Raw genomic sequence first — 24,439 nt, 5'->3', positions numbered from 1 at the left:
GGTGAGGTCATTTGGACAAGAGGAGAAAATTGCTAGTGCAAATCTTACAAAACTTCAATTCTGGATAGGGAATAAATGGCATCATTTCATGAACCAAAAATGACCCAAAGGGTGCATGCTCCTGGACTTAAGGGTTTTGCAGGGAGGACTACAAGTAGGAAAAAGAATCAAGAGCCAAGGAGCAAGCAAAAGTATGGTTGCTGTACAAACCATCAAGTTGGTCCAGAATGAAAATGGGGTTGATACACTCATATATTTCAAATAACATCATTGGGTTTTTGCATAAAGTTGAATCATATGATACTACTAACATCCCATAATTTTGGTGGAGGTTAGAAACAGATATTTTAATGGGTTGTAGTGCAAATTTGCACTCTGGACCAGAGAAGAGAATTGGGTGTAGAGCTCAAAATATCTCATGAATAAAAGATATTTTTGTATAAAAGTGATTTAAAAATATCACATGACAACTCCAAATTTTGGTTGGAATTTTAAGTGAATTTATCAAATGGTTGTAGTTCAAATATGGCCATATAACCTTGAAAAACCATTTTTCAAGAAAATAAAGATCAAGCAAATTAATTATGTAATTAGTTATACTGATAAAAGAAAAGTTTTTCTTGAGAGGTTAAACAAGTCCAATAACATATTTGAAAGGTTTTCACTTTAGGGAACAACTCCATGATAATAAGAAAGGAAATGTTTCAAAAATTCAAAAGGGAGTCCAAAAAATCAAAGTTTTAATTCCTGGCAAAAATTTTAATTTAATAAAACAAGGCCAAAAAAAATTTTGGGGTGTCACAACACCACCCCCCTTAAGAAAAATCTCGTCCTCGAGATTTGTTCAAAGTTGTTTTAAGAAAAACTATACGCAATAAAAATGTGGCTACAGTGAGAGGGCAATAAGTGGTGAAAAACCACAGTGTGAATACTGGTGCTGCGTGGAAAAATCTACGGTTCGGGACAAAAACGTGAGATTTCTACGCTGGATATAAATTTAGAATAACTTCTAAATTTAAATATACGCTGGTCGTACCCGAGAGCACAGTGCTCTCTCTAGCCGACAGGTGGACCCGGGGCCCACTGCAGCCTCTTATTCTCCCTCTGGTTCTCTCTTCTTCCTCTCTCCTGCGTGCTTTCCCGCGCTTTCTCCACCGGCGACGCGTAGGGCATCTAGGCCGTACCGCGGTAGTGCGCGGCGTGCTAGGTGTCGGTGCAGCGTGCACTCACCTCGCGGGCCAGCGCGCTGTCGGCACTGCTCGCGGATTCGTCTCCGAACACCGGCGATCGGCGACGAGCGGCGTTGGTGGACTTCGCCCACCGTACACCGAGCTCGAGCTATAAAATGGCCGGGGTGCCCCTCTCTTCTTCCTCACACCTGGCCTCACTTCTCCTCCTCCTTCTTCCTCCATTACTGCTTACAAAAGCTCGGGTTAGGCTCTAATGGCGGAGGCGATGCCGGACTGGTTTGCGATCCTGATATGCGGAGGGCTGGCGACACTGCTGGGGCTCTCCGTGCTCCTGTGCGCGATGATCCTCGACGATCGTCGCGACGCTGCTGCTCGGGTGTTGGCTCTCCGCGGTGGTGGTGATCACGAGGAGTAGATGGGGTGTGCCGGGTGCTAACTGTTGTTAGGGGGTGATTAGCTGGATGTAACACCGTTGCAAAGTTTTGCAAACAGTGTATGTGTTCGAATGATTATGGTTGTGAGTCTGCTGCCGTGGTGCTGTGTGAAATTAATTAATCCACGTCGTGAGAAGGTGCAGATGTAGCAACTCAGGGAAAAGAAATCTCACTCCAGGATTTTGCGAGGGAAAAACAGTTAATTTAAAGGAGCATAAACCACAACAAAAACTACACACATTAGTAGAAGCCAAATAATTGACTCGTCGTACAAACTCAGGGTATCACGCATAATTCACACACATAAATAAATGTTGCAATAATGAACACCGCAACGACGTCTAAAATGGAAACGGTAACTAGACGGGGTCCCTAGAAAACGTCTCTGATACTGGGATACACTCCTCTTCTATCGGGGGAAGTGGATTGACCAGTCGATGCACGTGTCTCTCCTGGTCGGCCTTAGTGCTCTGCCGATGGCGATCTGAGGATTTAAATCTGCGAGGCTCTGGAGATAACCCATCACACGTTGGGTTAAACGCTCTTGAGCGATGACGTACTGGACAAGGTTGGCCAAGACTGGGTCTCTCTCAATTCGTCCACCGGGAAAAGATTTCACTCCTCCGGGTGCTGCACGGCTCGGGAAGTAATAATACCCTCGTTCGCTGGCATAGGGTACCGCGAATCGAAGGCGAGCAAGCGCTTCATATGCAACAGCTTCTATGGCCATATGTGGGGTTGGCATAGATTTCCCCACGAAGGAGACCTCTGTTGGATCTTGGTTTGAGTTTACGGGAGGGATGTGTACTGCTGCCCAATATCTCGAGGTGGAAGGGGTGATTCTCGATTTGAACAACTCGTAATGGGGTGGCTGGGTAGCGCCCATGGTACTGCAGGTAAAATCCCACAATATCTTGACAAAACTACCCTGGGTTGCATCTGGGGTTCTCAGGTAAATGCTGGGGGTCGACATGGCAAGAAATGGTTGTGAGGGTGGTGCACAAGGTGAGAGGTGCTTGGCAAGGTCACGCGGTGGCCTTTTTATAGCACCGGAGCTGGGTCATTTTACCGTGGTGAATGGTAAAGAAAATTTTCAGCTCTGTTCCAAGGGTCGGGGTCAAGCCACAGATTCACACATTTCACTATAGTGATGTGTTACTGTGGGGGTTGTCGGGGAGGTTTTTGGTAACTGTGTCTGGGATAGAAATCTTATACTGCATACTGGCGTATCCAGGCAAGGCTACTATTAAAACAGAGGCACGACAACAGGCGGCATTTAATTACAAGGCCACACGATTACAAAGCGAGGGTACACTGGGACTCGATACGACTCGGGTGACTTAGTCTACCTCGTTTACATCCAAGCGGGCGTGCCTTGTGGATGTTGAGGCTTCTCCACGGGTCTCGCCGTCGGAATTAGCTGGAGTGGGTTGAGGGGCTGCAGGCTCGGGGTAGCGATGAGGACCATCTCGGGGATTGTTGGCCACAACCCCGTTGGAGTGTGCTCCCAATATGCGACGAAGCACTTCTGGGGTTATCGCAGCACCTTGGCCGATGGCTGGGGCAGGCCTCAGGGACTCGATCGGGTGTCCAAACAGCACGACTGGGTTGTCGGCGTTGGGCTCGTTCTCTTCTCTCGCCGGGGCTCGACGAACCAGCTCTCCACGAGCTGCGATTAGATCAATAGTGATTTGATCGCACAGTTCCTCTAGTGCACTTACATAGCGCACTAGGTGCAACAATGCAGGATCTGTCTCGTGATCTCCGTTGGCAACTTGGGGTGGTCTACCATACCCTTCACGTCCGGGGTAGTAGTGGAAGGAGCGACAGTTAACTCTGGGCGACAAGTGCCGGAGATGAACTATAGCTTCTCGAGTAGCTAGTTGGATGGCTTGTGGCTCAAAGGAAGTCGTTCTTCCAGTGAACCTATAGGGGCGTTCGGGTGCTAGACCCCTACCGTAGATGTGTACAGTGGCCCAGAATTGACGGTTCTCACCGCTCATGGGTCCTTGGTACACAACATATTCTGGGGGCTCTTCTAACGCATAGGCACGACGGGTGAGGTTTGCGAGTATGGTCACAAAGCCTCCAAGGTTGGTTGCCGTGGTCTCATTGTGCACGACAGGGCCAGGCATTATAGCTTGGTTTGGGGTAGAGGCTATGCTGTGCTGTGTTGGGGCTAGCGTGCCCCTTTTTATAGGAAAAGGGGACGGAGTCTTCCTTCGCACGTTTGCGAGAAAGGACTATTTAGGGGCCGGTTACTGGCGCGTGATCGACAGGCTTAGGTTGATAGGTTGGGCACCGACTGCCAAAAGGTGTCGGGTCACTGTGGGGCTATCTTGTATGAGAAGCTTGGTTCGGTTATGGCTTGATGGGTTGGTCTGCCTAAGTTTATTGACCTGGCTAAGATAGGATTAGCCAATGGTCAGCCTGGCTCTGATACCAAGTCTGTCACGACCGGATTTTCCGGACATTGATTTCCAGAAAATAGCCGTCGTGCTCACCAGCCCCAGGATTACTGTTAGCTGATGAGGCACCAACTTGATACAGAAATTCCAAGCAAAAATACAAAATATGTAGTACAAGACCATTCTGGCCTGTGAGTACAACAATTGGATTTCTAGTGGTCGATGGCGGAAGAGGTTTGTGAGTCGTCAGTGTCTATGGGACTCCATTTCCCACAGGAACAGCTGACCAGGTCAACTCCTATATTCGCGAGGCTGCTATCACCGTTGCTTAGTTTCCGGGGCTGTCACCGCAACGCTCCTCTCCATGCAGAAATCTGGCCAAGACAATAGCCAGGGACAAGCCAATGAGTACTTTGAATGTACTCGCAACCATTATGAACACTGGGATAATATAATTGATAATCATGCACTGAAGTATTCTATGATCACATCGTCAGTCACAAATAAAACATCTGTTATGCAAGCATGTTATTTATATGCAACATGAATAAGCAATAATGGAGTGGGAATAAAATGCCGCAGTCGGGCATCTGTGCGACACCACATAAAGGGCTTATAAAGTAAATAAATAACAAGCAATGCCACAGTCGGGCGTCTCAGCGACACCACACAAAGGGCTTATAAAGTAAATAAATAACAAGCAATGCCACAGTCGGGCGTCTCAGCGACACCACATAAATGGCTCATAAAATAAATAATCACAATGAATATCCAGGAGGTAGAACCATCCCAGGGATACTCGATAATACAAATGATGCAACGGGTTAGTCCATCACAAAATAGTAATCATGGTCCTCACAAGTCACCAGTCGGTATCCAAGTTTGGTTTAACAATTTCACCTCCGAAGACCGACACTAAGACCAACACTTGACCTATCCCAGACTGTAATCCTTAACCATGGACACGACTATTCGAATAGGTTTAATCTCTGCAGAGGGTGTACTCTTTACCCACGAGTAACGGATTCCTTTAGTCCATCGAGACTAATTCCGTCTACGGCCTTTTAGTTGAAAACACGCCTAACTTGCACACACCAGTTTAACTCATCGGTGTCTAGAATCACCCACGACACTTGTTAAGCAAAACTCTAAGTGGGGAGGCTACGACCTCGCGTAGCATGGGATCAAATTTATATCGCGCGCTCTAAGGGGTGGCCTCCCCTCTCGGTCCCAACCGGAAACACCCATGCCCCCTGACCAGGTGGCATGCCTACCGGCTACAACCGACATCTTCCACCATGGCCTCTCTGTACGGTGTGTGCTGGAAAGGGGTTGGCGACTTACTGAACCGTACCCTACCTGCGGCAGGGACGAGTGGTAGTACGAGGCAAATATGGGGGTTACTGGAACAAGACTCGATCTACGGCCGACTCTGGAGGCTTATAAGTTCCCTGCATGATATGTATATCAAATATATTTCAACCGACGAAATCACCACCCATTATACCTTACTATGCCACACCGGACATAACCGTCCCGACGGGGACCGGCGACAAGCTCACTCCTACCCAAGGCAGAGGCTTTCCCGGATTCCTTTCCGGCATGCATGCAAGGCACATGAGGATGATTACCATCACAAGTATATTCATTTCCAACGGCAAGGAAATCACTAATATGCCTTCATGCAAATGATCACATCGCCACATAAAATAACAAGTTCTCCGAAATGAGATGGTGTTATAAACGAGTCAACTAACACACCAAAAATATTATGCCGGGGTTCAGAATGCTTGCCTTCATGGTGTGGAAGGGCAGGGTGCACTCCAAATCTTTTGAAAGCTTTCTTCTCTTCCAAAATCCTATTTTCAAAAATATGCAAATAACACATATTTCAAAAACAGTACAAAAAAAGTTGTTTGGAAAATTTTCAAATAAATCTCAAAATAAACTAGACAGAATTTGAGGGATGTAGGAAAAAGAATTAACTCATTTGGAGTTGTATTTAAAAAGTTAAGCTCAGTCAAAGTTTTGGTCAAAATCTGTTATTTAAAATTAAAACAGAAAAAGAAAAACGTTTCGAATATACGTACATGTCGAAGGCGTATTCTGGAAACGCGCCTCCACTTATCCAGCGTGGACCGAGCGTGTGTCACTGACAGTGGGCCCGCCTGGCCCACTGGTCAGGTTTGACTAGTCCACCTTCCCTCCTCTTCCTCTGCCCGAGAGGGGGCGGAACTCCGGCGACGCTCGCCGGCGAACGGCAGCGCCATTCGAGAAGCAGAGGTCACCCGCGGGCTCAGGGGGCTGAGGCGGTCACTCCGGTGGTCACTTTGGTCTCTGGGGTGGACGGAGCTGCCGGCGGCGAGCTCTGCAGCGGACGGTGGCCGTCGGGCGAAGTGAGTTTGGGGCTACGGTGGTTCCCGATCAAAATCGAGTAGGGGGATGGGTTCACGGGAGGAAGAGAAAGCTCCTGGTGAAGAGAACGGAGAGGGGAAGGCTCTGGTAGCGCCGGAATGGCCGGGGCAGTGGCGGCGGCTGCGGTTGCCGGAGATGGGGAAGGAGACCTCCCCGGGTCGATTGGCTGCCAATGGGGGTCCTAGGGAGATGGCTTGGGACTGCCTGCGTGCGGAGACGAGCTCGGGGCTCCTTAAATAGGCGATCGGGGTCGGTTCCGACGGTGGCCGCGGATAAGGTCGCCGGCGACCGCCATTCTATAGCTAGGGCGTCGTGGCGGCGACGAGCGCTAGTGGACACGTTTGTGGATGAGCTCGCGCTGTTCCAGGGGCCAGGTGGCGAGCGGGAGAGGCTTGGGCGGCGTTGAACTGAGCAGGGGCTGTCGGCGGCCGTGGCGGCTAGCTCCTGGCCTGCCGGGGACGTGGCGAGGGCTCTTGGCGTGTTGTGGTGAGATGGGAGCGAGTGGCGTGGCTCTGCAGTGGTGGAAAAGCCAGGGGCGCGACGCGTTGGCTCGGGCGCGGCACGTGCAAAACGCGTGCTCTGCTCGCGCCCAGAGCACGCATGGAACGTGCTCGACGGAATGCCATTGCATGATAGAGGTCTCCAAACTACAAGAGGGTTAGTAGGGTGTGGTTAAAGGCTAGGGCAAAACCATTGGACAAGCTGGTTTGGTCAGGGGATCAGGTTCACAGTGCAAACCAAAAACTCATGCCAAAACAGATCATGCCCATAAGGTGTTTGACAAAATGCCAAGGGCACTTAGGCAAGTCTTGGAGTGGTCAAAAACTCCAGATGGTGGTCTCTTTAGATAAAAGAGAGAGTGGTGAGGTCATTTGGACAAGAGGAGAAAATTGCTAGTGCAAATCTTACAAAACTTCAATTCTGGACAGGGAATAAATGGCATCATTTCATGAACCAAAAATGACCCAAAGGGTGCATGCTCCTGGACTTAAGGGTTTTGCAGGGAGGACTACAAGTAGGAAAAAGAACCAAGAGCCAAGGAGCAAGCAAAAGTATGGTTGCTGTACAAACCATCAAGTTGGTCCAGAATGAGAATGGGGTTGATACACTCATTATTTCAAATAACATCATTGGGTTTTTGCATAAAGTTGAATCATATGATACTACTAACATCCCATAATTTTGGTGGAGGTTAGAAAGAGATATTTTAATGGGTTGTAGTGCAAATTTGCACTCTGGACCAGAGAAGAGAATTGGGTGTAGAGCTCAAAATATCTCATGAATAAAAGATATTTTTGTATAAAAGTGATTTAAAAACATCACATGACAACTTCAAATTTTGGTTGGAATTTTAAGTGAATTTATCAAATGGTTGTAGTTCAAATATGGCCATATAACCTTGAAAAACCATTTTTCAAGAAAATAAAGATCAAGCAAATTAATTATGTAATTAGTTATACTGATAAAAAAAAGTTTTTCTTGAGAGGTTAAACAAGTCCAATAACATATTTGAAAGGTTTTCACTTTAGGGAACAACTCCATAATAATAAGAAAGGAAATGTTTCAAAAATTCAAAAGGGAGTCCAAAAAATAAAAGTTTTAATTCCTGGCAAAAATTTTAATTTAATAAAACAAGGCCAAAAAAAATTTTTGGGTGTCACACCAACCCGCCGCCACCAGCAGCCGCCGCGGTCTGGATCATCGGATCCAGATTGGACGACCTCCAATCGCGCCCTTGCGCACCTCCAACTGCATTCCCGCCTGAGCCCAACTTTCATCTCATTGTGGGCAGGCACAAGCTATTCTTCGCAATAAGTAAGATATAGCTTTTGCATTGATCGATGATGGACGCGTCTGTATCTCAAGACAGACTCTAGTTGGCCGTCACAATAGGATAAAGTTGGTTTGTTGCATTGGTGTGTTTCGCTCCCCCCCCCCCCCCCCCATTACTTTTATTTATATTATATCCTGAGAAATCCCATGTATCTATATATTTCAAAAAGTTACTTCCTCAAATTTCAAACCGTGCATTAAAAATGTTCATCTCACATTTAAAAATAGTTTAACGTAATTTTAAAAAATGTTCATAACATTTGAATTTTTTTCCACACGTTTAAAACATGTATATGACATTTAAAAAATCATTATATGTTCAAAATTTGTTTGCATATTGCTAAAAATGTTCATGGTATTTGTATATGACATTTAAAGAATCATTATATGTTCAAAATTTGTTGGATATTACTAAAAATGTTGATGGTATTTGTATATGGCATTTAAAAAATCATTATATGTTGAAAATTTGTTTTCATATTACTAAAAATGTCATGGTATTTAAGAAATGTTCACACTTTAAATGTTTTTTTGTTTCATCTCATATTTAAAATATATTTACCATGTGTTTAAAAAAATTGCCCTGTGTAAAATATTCAATGTGCATTTACCAATGTACTTAGAACATGTTCAACTTGTATTTGAAAAATATTCAACTTGTATCTATAGAATTATATTAAAGAAATATTCAACCTATGTTTAAAAAATATCAGTGAGTATTTACAAAATGAAAAAGAAGAAGAAAAAACGTAAAAGGAAAAAAGGAAACAAACAAAAACAGAAAAGGAAAACTGATAAACTAGTAGAAAAATACAATTTAATAATAAAAAGGAAAAATATTCAAAAAATCGAATGGAAGGTTCCAAAAACCAAACCCCATTATTCATAGAAACTTCCCAAAACCGTTTGTATGACTGTACATAGCTTCGATCAGGTGCTCTTGTAAGTGAGTTATAACTCTCAGGACCAAGACCTCCTAGCTGACGCCTTTTTTAGGGGATCCTAGCTGATGCCTATAAGCGTTCAGTTTTATTTATTTTAGACATAAGCGTTCAATTATTGAGCCTACGCTAAGGGAGCTCCTAATCAGCGCATTTGGCGCCCGTTATGCGGTCTGGCGCTCACATAAGACCATAATGGGCCGTGGCCCAAAAAAACTTCGATCTCACCGCGAGAAGGAAAAAAGTTCACCGCGATAAGCACATAAAAGGGAAAGTCAGTGCTCATGCTTCCAAAAAAGTGAAAAATAACAACCATGCTTTTGGACCCTGATTTTTTCTTCTGTTTTTTCCGGTGTTTTTTTTTGCGTGAATTGTTTTTTTGGATTTTGTTTTTTCAGTATTAGTTTTTTCCAGGTTTTTTCGTGGAAAAAGTTCATCGAAACCTATGAATATGGTATCTAGTTTAGAAGATCGCAACGTGAGAAATCCAATTGTGAAAACAGTCCGGTATTTGGACGCATGGTTCTGGAGGTAAAACATTTTGATAAAAAATGAATCTACAGAAAAAGGGAAAATCCCGTGTTGTGACATGGGGCGCACATGTAGTACGCCATTTCTCAAACAAGAGAAAGTGAGGGAGCGGCCTTTGCAAGAGGTACCCTTAACTAGTGCTTTCACCGTTTAGTACGTTTTCTTTCTTTTGATTGTTGCAGTCATGCAATGTTCTGTAGCAATTTTTTTTACTTTATTTGTTTTGCTTCGGCCTTCAATGGTTTATTCATTTTTATGGTTATTTGGTTTTTATGCTTACTTTAGTTTTTGTAGCCATGCAATGCTTTGTAGCATTTTTTTTGTTTTGCCTCTGGCTTTTATGGAATCTTGAAATGCACAAAATAGAACATGATTTTGAAAAATGTTTAGTGTGTACTAAAAATTCAACACGTATTTAAAAAGTATTTGAGGTATGTTAAAAAAGTTCATCATGTGTTTAAATAATGTTCACTATTAAAAGAGTTTATGACGTTTTTAAAAACATTCATTGCATTTAGCAGAAAAATTCACCATGTTTAAGAAAATGTTCGCCATGTTTAAAAATTTGTTCAGCATGCACTGGAAAAATCTCTACCATGTTCAATGAAAATGTTCGCCATATATGTTAATAAGCGCTCAACATGTATTTGACGTGTATTTAAAAAATGCTCGCCATGTATAAAAAAACTGTTTACCGTGTATTGTAAAAAAGGTGTAATAAAAATAAAGACAGAAGGAACAAAAAGAGAAAACAAGAAAAAACCTGGAAGAAAATCCATAATAGAAAAACCCAAAATCGATGCAGTTGTGGAACAAACAGCTGAAGAAAACCAAAATTGAACAAAAATAGAGAGAGAAAAACACCATAGTACTGCAACAAGCTCAGCTACACAAAAGATTTTTTTTTTTTTGAGAAAAAGCAACACGAAAGGTTGGAACAAAAACAACACGGCAATCCAAAAGAAAACGTTTCAACAGGCTAGCGAATGAAATAGTGGAAAAACGTTAAAGTGGGCAACTCAATTTACCTGCATGTGGGTGTCGCCCCATTCCTTGCCTCCTTTAGAATCGATGTATTTTTATATTTATTTTACAGGTGTATCTCACTGGCTACGCTTTAATTTTCACCTGGAAAAAACCCAACGGATGGAGGTCTGTATATTTTACAGGGGTTGTTTTTTTGTTAGGTCTTTTATTTTTTCAGATCTTTGTGTTATGACTTTGCTCCGTCTGCGAGCTGTAAGACCTTTATAATGATACTTTCTGGATTTTTAATAAAAGGGCCGCATGCATCATCATGATGCAGAGGCCAGGGGTATACCTCCATTTCCAGAAAAATAGCTTTGCGACAATCCAAGGCCTTAGGACGCGACTATCTATCGTTTGTTGCGATATAGAGCATAGTGTTGCCTGCAGTACTACATAAATGGGCTGGCCCAGCGCGCGGGAGGAGCGCCGGCTCTCTAGCACACATTTTTCTATTTTTTATGAACTATATTTACATTTCTAAAATTGAAATAAATTTTGTTTAGATGTTACATTTTCACCACATGTTCCAAAAATGTTAACACTTTGTTCAAAGTATATTATCACAACTTTTAAAAAATGTTGATAGCATTAAAAAATGTTAGTTGCAATTTTTTTTGACGGTGCTACGGCGGGCTTACGCCGGCCTGAACCATTTCCATTATCATAGATGAGATTGAGATACAACACAACGGCTACAAAAGTAGCACCCGACACACGTCAGAGGATACAAAGAACAAAAGAGAAGGCACAAGGAATAACAGAACAGAGAAGAACAAGAAATGAGCTTTGGCAAGCAGCCAACACCAAGAGCTTAGCACTCATCACCACTAGTCGGACCAAGAAGAGCGGGAACAAGTATTTTTGGATAAGTCGAAAGGAGATACATCACCAAGAAGACGTAGAGAAGAAGTCGCATGCTGCCCTGCGATCACTCTGTACCTTGAAGAATTAGGAGAGTCGCAGCCACCGTCGAAGGGCTTCCCACTACCCAGCCACGACGAGACCGAGAGAGTCGCAGATCGTGCCGAAAGGCCATGTTCCACCGAGACAACACCGCACCTCCTCTGGGCCACACCACGGCTACCATCACAAATAGAGGGAACCAGAACACTATGCAAGGCGACCAAACTCAGGCGTCGTCGAAGGGCACCGAACTCCGAGACCTTACCGCTGCTACGAGCCCCCAGGAGATAGGTCAACCAACAACACCAGAATGACCAAGGAATTGTCGCTGCCATAGATCACTTCCACCGCCACCATCCTACACTCCAACAACCCAACAAGCACTCCAACCCAGACATCAAGCTACCAACAACAGAATTGTGGCTCCAAAAACAACGCCCCCAAGGAGGATAAATGACATCAAGACGACATCGCTGTCCGATCCAGAGATGGATCTGAGGCTTTTGCCCGGGGCACATAAATGAGCGGGCAAGGTAGCTTCCCGACGACGCCTTCATGAAGGGAAGCGGCGCCGAAGGCGTCGCCGTCATCGTTGCCGATGAGATCGACACAAGGCTTTCGCCTTAAGCAAACCATCCCAATCAACTCCACCGAAGTTGTCACTGAGTCCAGCAGCTCGAGACCTCCCCACCCTCCTACCAGTCCACGGCGAGTGTCCTCGCTATGACTAGCACGAGGCTTCGGTGACGCAGACATTCACCTCGAGCACCCGCACAGCCGAAGTCAGCTCGGTGTCAGCTGCAGCCCGCATCCAAGCCCTTGCCGCCGGCCACACCCCACCACCAGCACATACAGCCACCAGGACCCTCCCCATCCACAACCAAAGCAGAGCAGCCCCTGTAACCAAGCCAAATCTGAGCTCCACAAGAACCAACACCGCCGACCACCAGCCAAATCTCCTCCACGAGCCACACAACCACCGCCTCCAACACGCCCCCATCCACCCAGCCATGGCTAATGGCCAGAGCCGGCCGAGTCGAGCTGCTGCCTTTGAAGGATGCCAGATCCGAGTGGGCTCGACCTCGCGAACCAGGTCGAGGTCGCCAGAGAATGGGCCAGCAAGCACAGACGCCGACCGCCACCGCCGTCGTAGCCCAGACACTGACCGCCGAGCCACCGCAGCGGAAACCGCCGCCATCCGTGCGCTGGAGAGACAGCTCGCCCTGCCTCCACGCGCCAGCCGAAGAAGTGCCCCCCACCCCCCGCCGCCGTCCTCGGATCCAGCCGAGCTTCGCTGGCCAGAGCCTCTGGCGGCGGCGAAACGAGGGAGGGATGGGGTGGGTGAGTGGCGGCGCTAGGGTTCGCCCCCCGAGGGGGGGGGGGGGGGGGGGGGGAGGGGTCCCCCCCCCGGGGGGGGGGGGGGGGGGGAGAACTCCCCAACCACAGACCAAGAACATCAACAGCAGCCAAAAGGAATTGAGGCTCGATGGAAAAAGTTTGTGTTTATAATATAAAAATGTTCATGCGTTTCAAAAAAGCATACATGATTTTTTATAGAATTTTATACAATATAAAAAGTTTGCATAATTTAAAAAATATTTTCTTTCCATTTTAGAAAAATAAAATATTTCCACGTATGCAAATGACATTTTTAGGAAATGTTTATACAATATGGAAAAAGTTTGTGCGGTATTATGTTCTATACCAATCAAGATAGTTTACGTGATATAAAAATACGGTGTTTAGAAAATGTTCGTGACATTTATAAAAAAGTATGTACAACATAAAAAAATGTTCAAAAAATTTATTTAAAAAATTTCACATCATGTATTTGAAAAAGATTTAACATGTATAAAAATATTTCCACATGTATATGAAAATGTATAATGTGTTTTGGAAAAAGGTAGACATGTTGGGGAAAAATGAGAAAATAAAAAATCAAAAGGGAAAATATTTTTAAAGAAAACTTGTGAAGAAAAACAAAACAGAAACCTGAAGAAAATCAAAGGAACTGGTGGTGAAACACAAAAATGGAAAAGCAAGGAAAACCTTAGGAATCTAGTGAAGAAACGCAGAAAACAGACCAAAATTGAAAAAAGAAGAATAATTGAATAGAAAATGAAAGGTGTACATCCATTACAAGTCCATTGGCTACGCGCTGTTCGTGAACCAGAGTTAGATCAAAAAAAGGCGAGATATAGTTCTGGCGCTCATTTGACCGAAATCACTAATTAAAAAATACTCTTTACAAATGTTATTCCCACTTTCTCATATTACGAAAAATGACGCATTGCATGCGCGCACTTGTCACAACATGTAAAACCTACCGCCAAGTGACGTGCCCCAAATCCATAAAAAATGACCCTTGCGAAGGCTTTCCGAGAAGTACTTCTTAATTAGTTGCTCTCAACGCTGCGGGCATGAAATAGGATTAGCCGTCGCCACAACAATTATGTCGCGGGAGTGGGAAACGCACAAAGAGAATGCTGATGTACATCAGGCCCAAATGTAAGGAGAAGGAAGGTGCCCCATGAGAATGTGGTACGGGCTTTCGGCCCAACCCTTTTCTACACTAGGACTAGACTGATCGCCCTCCTCCTGAAGTCTAAACCCTCACTCCCCTTCACCACTGCTCCGGCAGCCGTCGTTCAGCCTTGCCCCTCTCGCCGAACCAAGGAGTACCGGGCGCGGCGGCGGCGGCTGCCTCCCGCAGGGCCAGCATGGCGTTTCTCTTCAACAAATTCCAGGAGGTACGCTTCCCTTCCCTACGCATCTCGCAACCATCTCCGGATCTCGATCTGCTTGGCCCCCGTTGTGCGCGAGAGAACCAACATCGATTAGCCTCAGACACAGGAAATGGTTCTAAAATTATTTTACGAGGATTTGAGTGAATTCAGGTGTATGTGGGAGGGAGATGATGGTGTGTGTTGAAACACCCTGGAAGTCTTACTGTATAAATGTGCTTATGGCTTGCCTCAATGCTCTAAATCGTGCTTGATTTTCTGTCTAGGTTAGATGTTTTTATTTTGCTATTACATTTTCTATACGACTTCTCTGTTTCTTATGTAATGCCAATTCGAATGAGCAGACAATTGGTACTCTGGGCAGCATTATGGCTTTGTCAGCTGTTCCTGTAATCAATTTACCGGTTCATTTCAGGCAATCAAAACACTTGCTAAGAGTCCAAGCTTTGCTCGAGACCCACGGCATCTTCAGTTTGACGCTGACGTGAATCGTTTATTTCTCTATACCAGGTATATGGATATCTGAAGAAATTGCTATGTTCCTGTTCATTTGTTTTTCGCAGATGATGACGCTGTAGTTCTGCTATATGCAAAATTGCAAATATCTAGCATTTTTGGTCTTCATAGGCAATAGAGAATTGAGATCAACATTTGGAATTTAGTTTACTCTACAGGTCTATTAAGGTTGTTATTGGATTCTCACAGTTTAGATGCTACAAGATATTGATCTTATTATTATCCCTGTGATTAGATATTTTGCATATTTTACCGTCGACTGAAGGATCAAGCCTCTAAACCATGTGTTAACATGGTAGTTCTGCTACATGCAAAAATTTAGAACTTAGTTTACTCTACAAGTCTATTATGGTTGTTATTGGATTCTCATAGTTTAGATGTTACAAGGGATTGACCATATTATTATGATATTATCCTTTTGATTATATATTTTGCATATTTTAGTTTAAAATATTCTGTTACCGCCGATTGGAGGATCAAGCCTCTAAACCATGTGTTTGGTTATTTCTAGTTTCTTTGGAAATGCATACCAAATTTGCTTGCAACACTCGGTATGAAACTATGAATATGATCAGATTGCTACAAGGTCCATTAAAATTGCAAATATCTAGTAGCATTTTTTGTCTTTATATGCAATAGAGAATTGAGATCAACATTTGGAACTTAGTTTACTCTACAGGTCTATTAAGGTCTTTATTGGATTATCATAGTTTAGATGTTACAAGGTATTGATATTATTATTATCCCTGTGATTAGATATTTTGCATATTTTACCACCAACTGAAGGATCAAGCCTTGAAACCATGTGTTTAGTTATTTCTAGTTTCTTTGGAAATGCATTACCAAGTTTTCTTGCAACACTCGGTATGAATATGATTAGATTCCTAAGTTCTTGATTCTTTTCCATGTGCAACTTAGCTATAATCGTTTGGGAAAGCATTCTGAAGAAAAGGACGCCGAGGAGATTATTGAATTGGCTAGCAAAGCATCTGTTACTGACCAGCAGAAACAAGTGCAGCAAAATGTTCATTATCAACTTAAGCATATATGCAAATCAATGGATAGCATTCTTCGTCCTGATACAAAAGATCCATCACAATCTCCTTCTGATGCTTATAATAATTCTCGACGAAGTGGCTTGAGTTTGGCCGTTGGCACAGGAGTTGCAGCTGCAAACAAGCCAGGTAATATGTTTCAGCTAAGTGCATTGCATTGACACATTCACAGTTTTGCACCTGTATCATCCAAATTAGGCTCGTAAGCATATCTTGAGTAGCATGTCTTGCTGCACAATGCATACCTAATAAGTTATTTTAATTTCAGCGACCAAAGATACTTTAGAGCCTAAATATGATGATCAGCAAACATATACACGTGTTTCCATCTCAAATATCTACAATTATGGCTTAGGGTGTTATTAGTTCCAAAGACATTCATGGGCCCTTATGTCATAGGAATAACATTCCCTTTGTTATTTGCAATTTTCTGTGCACTTAACTTATGCCTCAATTTTGTTTACCATAATTTAACATGCTTAGCCAGTATCATACTTTCACGGTTTTTTTGAATTTCTGGGTTAAGCACACATAACTGTATGCACTGATCTTTTGCCGGTTGCTTCATATGCATCATGGCCTATGAACTGTTCAACTATAGATGGCAAGCTAACTCCATATCCTGAAATGCTTCTTTTTGTACTGGTTACTGCAATCTCTTTCTTACATTCACATACAGGAATTATGCTGCTACTGTGTTCATAGAGATATAGTTACATACATCAAGTTCTTCATAGTTGTTTTATTCGATGAATCATATGAAGCTATCATCTGATGCATTTGCTCTGCAGTGCAGCTGTTCCTGCTACGCGACCTTTAACTCGAACTGAATTGTCAAACAAATTCAGGGATCAGTTTGGCTACACCCTTGACATCAAGCCGTCACTAATACCTCACAAAGATGCAGGGCAAGGTCTGTTCTTATCTGGAGAAGCTAATGTTGGTGCTGTCCTAGCCATCTACCCTGGAGTTATATACTCACCTGCGTATTATCGATATATCCCTGGATACCCAAGAATCGATGCGTGCAACAGTTATCTTATCACAAGATATGACGGAACAATAATCAACGCGAAACCATGGCATTTAGGTGGTGAAACAAGAGAAGTATGGGATGGTTCAGATCCAGTGGATTACAATACAACGCCACCCATAAACCCAGAGAGCAACTCTGACCGGGCATGGAGGATGCTTAACAAGCCCCTGCAGAAGAGTGGCAGTGAAAACTTCGGGGATGTGCTTGAACGGCGAAATCCACTAGCCTTTGGTCATTTCGCGAACCATCCACCGGGAGGATCGACTCCTAATGTCATGATCTGCCCATATGATTTTCCACTGACAGAGAAGGACATGAGAGCATACATCCCGAACATTGCATTTGGTGGTGAAGAGCCGGTTACAATGAAGAGGTTTGGCTCCTTCTGGTTCAAGTCCAGAGCCCCTGGTAAACAGACCGGGGAGCCACCGGTTCTGAGGACGCTTGTGCTAGTGAGTACGAGGTCCGTATGTGACGAAGAGCTCTTCCTGAACTACCGGTACAGCAGCTCAAAGGGGCGGCCAGAGTGGTATACCCCAGTGGATGAAGAAGAGGATAAGAGGAGATGGAGCTAGGTCTGAACAGACCCGCCTGTAATGTTTTGTTCAAATGTTTCTGTGGCTCTTTCTTTCATCAGTCACCGGATTTAAACAGGGCACTGGTGAACTCCAGAAGCCGATTCGGCTATTCTTTCTAGTATGTTTCAGTCTTCCACCGCATAGGTAGTGTCTCTGCTGAACTCTTCTCGCAGGTCTTTTGTGGCAATAAAAAGAACACCAGTTACGTCTCATTTTCTCTGAGGCAGTATCTGTATTATCCATCCCGTTGTTGTAAGGGGATATTTATGAGCTTATCACTCAATCTGTGTCAGTAGTCCGATACGTATTTGCTTTCGGAATATTAACAAGCTATGCCATATTGCTAGCGAACTGCTTCTCGTCTAAATAAATACTACCTCTGTAACTTAATATAAGACGTTTTTTTACACCTTGTGTCAAAAACGTCTTACATTCTTGAGAGTTCCAATTGGTTGAGTAATCTTGTGATGTCCTGCCATGGAGTAGGTCCAATATATTGAGTGCTCCACGTTTCACGTTTGTCTGAAACTGAGGTGGCTGGTGTTGTGGCCATGCATACATCTGAAGCATTGGAGATGGGCGACTAACAAACAGCCTACGCCCAAGCTGACAGTAGCAGTATCTATAGCAGCGTGTGGACAGACTGTATCGTACTGGATGGCGATATCTTCCGTGCAGTTGGCTTCACTGAAGATCACGCGAGCTGACTGCTGACTGCTGACCAAAGGCCGTCTCTTCTCTTCTCTTGCTTTGCTCATCTCATCCCTAGAAGACACTGCTGTACGTGCTGCGCCGTATGGGTAGCATGTGTTGTCGTCCTTGGAACACGCATGCCTGGGTAAGTTATCTTGCGGACCTTCTTTGGTAAGATCATATTCTTTGGTAAGATCATAAGAAATCCATGCTATCCCCGGTCAAATCGTCGTCGCTCCGCAAATCCTGAACATTTTTGCGGCTGAATGCTGTATTCTAAGATCTCTCACCATGTGCTCTTCTTGCTCGGAGCTGGGAGAAACCCGCTGAATACTCAACTGATATTTGATGCCGACGAAGCATCCAACAAGGCAGGCGTATAACAGGCAGAGTGGCTATCTTGTCAGTCGAGATGCCAACTCATTTGGGAATGGAACGGATCACGGTATTATTGCGGGAACAAGCAGGCTTTGCTGTCAGCTTGTCACTACGTGCATGTTCGTGTCATGAAAATTAGTGAGCGGATAATGAGACACGTTATACGGTGGGTGGAGTGGACGGACGGTGTTTCCTTCTTGGGAGAAAGCTCCTCTTTCTGTTGATCAATAGTTTAGAAACAAAATTGACGAATAACTACTACTAACATGATATTTTTTCGGCAAAAAAAATTGATTTATTTTGCATGATAGCATGGAGCTTTCACGTCATTGCACTGAGAACGAAACGGTTACACAACTCTGTACAAGCACGGCGGGCGCAACCCACCTGATTACAGAATTACAACTCACACGCTGGTCTATGCAAGACGAGTTGTTGTCTTCTCTTCTTCTCATCCCCCATAATGAAAGCGAACCCACCAGTTATCTAATAAGTACTAGTAGGCATTATTGTCTCTCTTCACTCTTTTCTTCCATGTCCTTATAATTGAGTGGAGTATTTGACATCACCCCATCGCATACGTTTGTTTTTTCACCCTTGAAAACCGAAGAATGGTAGTACTACTATATCTTGTCACAGATTTACTGATGTTTCAAGCCATTACATCATCGAGGAATCGAGGATGATCCAACAGGAACATGGAATTCTGCAGTCCCGATCCTTTTGAATGGAAGAGTGTTTCTAGTGCCTGAAACATCTGGCCAGTCCATATCAGTCGCGGAGATTAAAACCCGTAGCGATGCGATGACCAAACCGGAATTTGCTTCGACGCCCGTCCATATCCGGCGGCGGCACTGTACCGCTTTTCTTCTCGACAGGCTTGTTATGTAGCCCTTGTAAAGACGGCACCTTCCCCTTCTTCAACGGGTCGTATGTATCCATCACCTTCGTGTACTCCTACTTGTGTCGCATGGAGAAGAGAAGAGAAACAGTACACTGCTGTATTCCACTATATGTTTGTTTCGGTGGCGGTGGTCAAACAGGTACTCCATCATTGGATCGATGGTGACCCTGGCTGGCCTGAGGGGATTAGTTATTTGTGTTCGTGCTTCCAGTGCAGACAAAACGATGGGTTACAGTAATGGCTGGGTCCAAGCTTAGGCTGGTAACGGGCCAAAGGCCGGACAAGTTCTCCGGCCGGCAGACGGCAGTGCTCGCTCCGGCCGGCGGAAGCGTCATCCTGATGTGGAAAAAAGGTCCACAAATTAACTACGCTGTTTTGTGCTGCTGTTCAGCGATATAGTGCGCATGCTAAATCCATCGTCCAGACGGCCAACTTCTATATCTAAATAGCTACTCTCTCCCATAATATAAGAACGTTTTTTATACTATATTAATGTTTAAAAACACTTTTATAACATATTTTTCTTAACATGAATGGAAAAATGCCGACCTTAACATGCACCCATGCATAAGTAAAAACTACCTGAACATGCAAACATGCATGATGATTTCCATTTTATTCATATTTAATAAATATTTGTAATTATAAAGTAATTTCACACAATAAATCATTTGTATTTTCAATTTTAGTTTCATATTATTCCAAATATACATGTTTCATACAACTAAATATTACAAAATATTTCCGCAGCAACGTGTGGGGTTTCATCCAATATTAAAGAAGTTCATCACGCCACTTGAAGCTACGCGGCCTACCTCTTGTGAGTTGTGAGCCTGTGATACATGGGGAAAGATATTCGAGTCATGAAGCAAAGTTGTCCGGACATTTGTGGGCGTTCTGAGGGTCCGTGTTGGAGATTCCCTTGCATTGCATATTTGCATTATCATCCAAAGAACTTTCCCCGTGTACGTACACGCCTCCCTGACCGGAGCAATTTCAGCCACCCTACTTTTACGTCGCTAAGCAGCTCAGCCGGCAACTGCAGTCCCCGGCTCCGCCGCTAGGTACGTGTCGTATTGCGTCAATGTCAATGCAGCACCGCTCCATTTCGCCGACTCGGCATCGCCACAGCTCGTTCGGTCACGGACGCCGGGCGTGGATCAACTTGGTGTCCGCTTTATGTTTGCAGGTATATCTCAATCAGGCGAGCCGTCATATGATGATATAGAGATGGAGTTGATGGAGATGATTCACAACAGAGATAGAGGCGGATGCAACTTCGAGGATGGACAAGTGGATGACTCGCAGCCGACGCTGTATGTCTAGTAGCCAGGCACGTACACCGGGCAACCGGGCACGTACACCCAGCAACCGGAGCAGGACACGTAAGACGACGAGGGCCTTGATCCGGACGATTGGCCGGCCGATCCAAAGAAAAGGGGTAGAGGAGATTCAACATGCGGGAGAACAAATTGTTATGATGCATGGTTGACCAGTAGCATTGATCGGATTCATGGCACAGAGCAAAAGGGCGCAACATTTGGTCCAATATTCATTCTTGGTTTCATGCGTTAGGGAACGTAGCATGCAATTTCAAAAAATTCTTACGATCACACAAGATCTATCTAGGAGATGCATAGCAACGAGAGGGGGAGAGTGTGTCCACGTATCCTCGTAGACCGAAAGCGGAAGCGTTTGACAACGCGGTTGATGTAGTCGAACTTCTTCTCGTTCTGACCGATCAAGCACCGAACGTACGGCTCCTCCGAGTTCTGCACACGTTCAGCTCGATGACGTCCCTCGAAATCTTGATCCAACAAAGTGTCGAGTGAGAGTTCCGTCAGCACGACGGCGTGGAGACGGTGATGGTGAAGTGATCCGCGCAGGGCTTCACCTAAGCACTATGTGAATATGACCGAAGGGGTAAACTGTGGAGGAGGGCGCTGCACACGCCTAACAATGTTTGTTGTGTGTTCTAGCAGTGCCCCCCAACATGTATATAGGTTGGAGGGGAGGAGAGGCAGCCAAGGGGGCGCCCCAAGTAGGAGGAATCCTACTTGGAGTCCTCCCAATTCGGCCTCCCCTTTCCTATTCCTATTCAGAGTAGGAAGGGGGAATCCTATTCCCTTTTACCTTTCCTTCTTCAATTTGGCCAGCCCATATGGGGGGGGGGGGGCGTACCAGCCCCTTAGTGGCTGGTGTGTTTCCCCTTTTGGCCCATTAGGCCCATATAGCTCGCCGGGGTTGCCCGGAACCCCTTCCAGTGACCCGATATGTATCTGGTACCCCCAGAACACTTCCGGTGTCCGAATACTATCGTCCTATATATGAATCTTTACATCTCGACCATTTCGAGACTCCTCGTAATGTCCGTGATATCATATGAAACTCCGACCAACATTCGGTCACCAAATCACATAACTCATATAATACAAAATCGTCATCGAACGCTAAGCGTGCGGACCCTACGGGTTCGAAAACTATGTAGACATGACCGAGACACCTCTCCGGTCAATAACCAACAGCGGAACCTGGATGCTCATATTGGTTCCTACATATTCTATGAAGATCTTTCTCGGTCAAACTGCAATGACAACATACATTATTCCCTTTGTCATCGGTATGTTACTTGCCCGAGAATCGATCGTCGGTATCTTCATACCTAGTTCAATCTCGTTACCAGCAAGTCTCTTTACTCATTCCGTAATGCATCATCCCGCAACTAACTCATTAGTCACATTGCTTGCAAGGCTTATTATGGTGTGCATTACCGAGAGGGACCAGAGATACCTCTCCGATACTTGGAGTGACCAATCCTAATCTCGATCTATGCCAACCCAAAAAACACCTTCGGAGATACCTGTAGATCATCTTTATAATCACCCAGTTACGTTGTGACATTTGATAGCACACAAGGTATTCCTATGGTATTCGGGAGTTGCATAATCTCATAGTCAAAGGAATATGTATAAGTCATGAAAAAAGCAATAGCAATAAAACTTAACGATCAACATGCTAAGCTAACGGATGGGTATTGTCCATCACATCATTCTACTAATGATGTGATCCCGTTCATCAAATGACAACACATGTCTATGGTTAGGAAACTTAACCATCTTTGACAAACGAGCTAGTCTAGTAGAGGCATACTAGGGACACGGTGTTTTGTCTATGTATCCACACATGTATCAAGTTTCCAGTCAATACAATTATAACATGAATAATAAACAATTATCATGATATAATGAAATATAAAATAACAACTTTATTATTACATCTATGGCATATTTCCTTCAGTCTCTCACTTGCACTAAGAGTCAATAATCTAGTTCACATCGCCATGTGATTTAACACCAATAGTTCACATCTTTATGTGATTAACACCCATGGTTCACATCGCCATGTGACCAACACCCAAAGGGTTTACTAAAGTCGATAATCTAGCTCACATCACTATGTGATTAACACCCAAAGAGTACTAAAGTGTGATCATGTTTTGCTTGTGAGAGAGTGTAACACCCACAATGCGGCTATATCTCCCATGTGTCGGGGCACGACTTAGAGGCATAGACGCATGGTAGGCTTGTCGCAAGAGGGCTAATCTTCACACATCCCATGTACCGAATAAGAAAGGGATAAAGAGTTGGCTTACAATCGCCACTTCACACAATACATGAATAATCCATACATCATCCAAGGTACAATCAAAGGTCCGAATACAAAACCAAAATAAAGGAAGACAACCCCAAATGCTAGATCCCCGATCGTCCCAACTGGGCTCCACTACTGATCATCAGGAAACGAAACGTAGTAACGAACCAAATCCTCGTTGAACTCCCACTTGAGTTCGGTAGCATCTCCTGCACTGGCATCATCGGCACCTGCAACTGTATGGAAGTATCCGCGAGTCACGAGGACTCAACAATCTCACACCCGCAAGATCAAGACTATTTAAGCTTATGGGTAGGAAAGGGTAGTGAGGTGGAGCTGTAGCAAGCACTAAGCATATATGGTGGCTAACATACGCAAATAAGAGCGAGAAGAGAAGCAACGCAACGGTCGAGAAGCTAGAAATGATCAAGAAGTGATCCTGAAACTACTTACGTTCAGGCATAACACAAGACCGTGTTCTCTTCCCGGACTCTGCCGAAAAGAGACCATCACGACTACACACGCGGTTGATTCATTTTAATTAAGTTAAGTGTCAAGTTCTCTACAACCGGATATTAACAAATTCCCATCTGCCACATAACCGCGGGCACGGCTCTCGAAATTTTATACCCTGCATGAGTGTCCCAACCTAGCCCATCACAAGCTCTCACGGTCAACGAAGGACATTCCTTCTCCCGGGAAGACCCGACCAGTCTCGGAATCCCGGTTACAAGACATTTCACAATGGTAAAACAAGACCAGCAAAGCCACCCGATGTGCCGACAAATCCCGATAGGAGTCGCACGTATCTCGTTCTCAGGGAACACCGGATGGGCAAGACGTCGAGTTGGCATAGACCCTGGTTGCCCAAGGGGCACCGGATCGCCCAGTTTGGACCAACACTCAGAGGAGCACTGTGTGACGCCCCGAGACCGATGTGCTAGGTGTCCTCCAGTTATTCGCTGTTGTTGCCTTGTCTTTGCTTGCATGTCATGCATTTCATATCATGTCATCATGTGCATTTCATTTTCATACATGTTCGTCTCATGCATCCGAGAATTTTCCCCGTTGTCCGTTTTGCAATCCGGCGCTCCTATGTCTTCCGGTGTCCCTTTCTACCTCTTTTCATGTGTGTGTGTTAAACATTTTCGGATTGGACCGAGACTTGTCATGCGGCCTTGGTTTACTACCGGTAGACTG

The 24,439-nt window shown here is 44.6% G+C and overlaps 1 protein-coding gene across 1 annotated transcript; it reads left to right on the top strand.

Annotated features, from left to right (window-relative positions):
- Positions 1–14,226: 14,226 nt before the first annotated feature.
- On the top strand, positions 14,227–18,020 carry LOC125513760. The gene is made up of 4 exons (XM_048678949.1): positions 14,227–14,434; positions 14,844–14,938; positions 15,863–16,128; positions 16,796–18,020. The coding sequence occupies exons 1-4, from the start codon at positions 14,405–14,407 to the stop codon at positions 17,608–17,610; spliced, it is 1,206 nt and encodes a 401-aa protein (XP_048534906.1). The 5' UTR covers positions 14,227–14,404; the 3' UTR covers positions 17,611–18,020.
- Positions 18,021–24,439: the final 6,419 nt, after the last annotated feature.

Source organism: Triticum urartu, chromosome 6 (assembly GCF_003073215.2).
Source record: "Triticum urartu cultivar G1812 chromosome 6, Tu2.1, whole genome shotgun sequence".
Taxonomy (NCBI): domain Eukaryota; kingdom Viridiplantae; phylum Streptophyta; class Magnoliopsida; order Poales; family Poaceae; genus Triticum; species Triticum urartu.
Note: the sequence above shows the minus strand (reverse complement) of the source record. Positions and strands in the feature narration are given on the sequence as shown.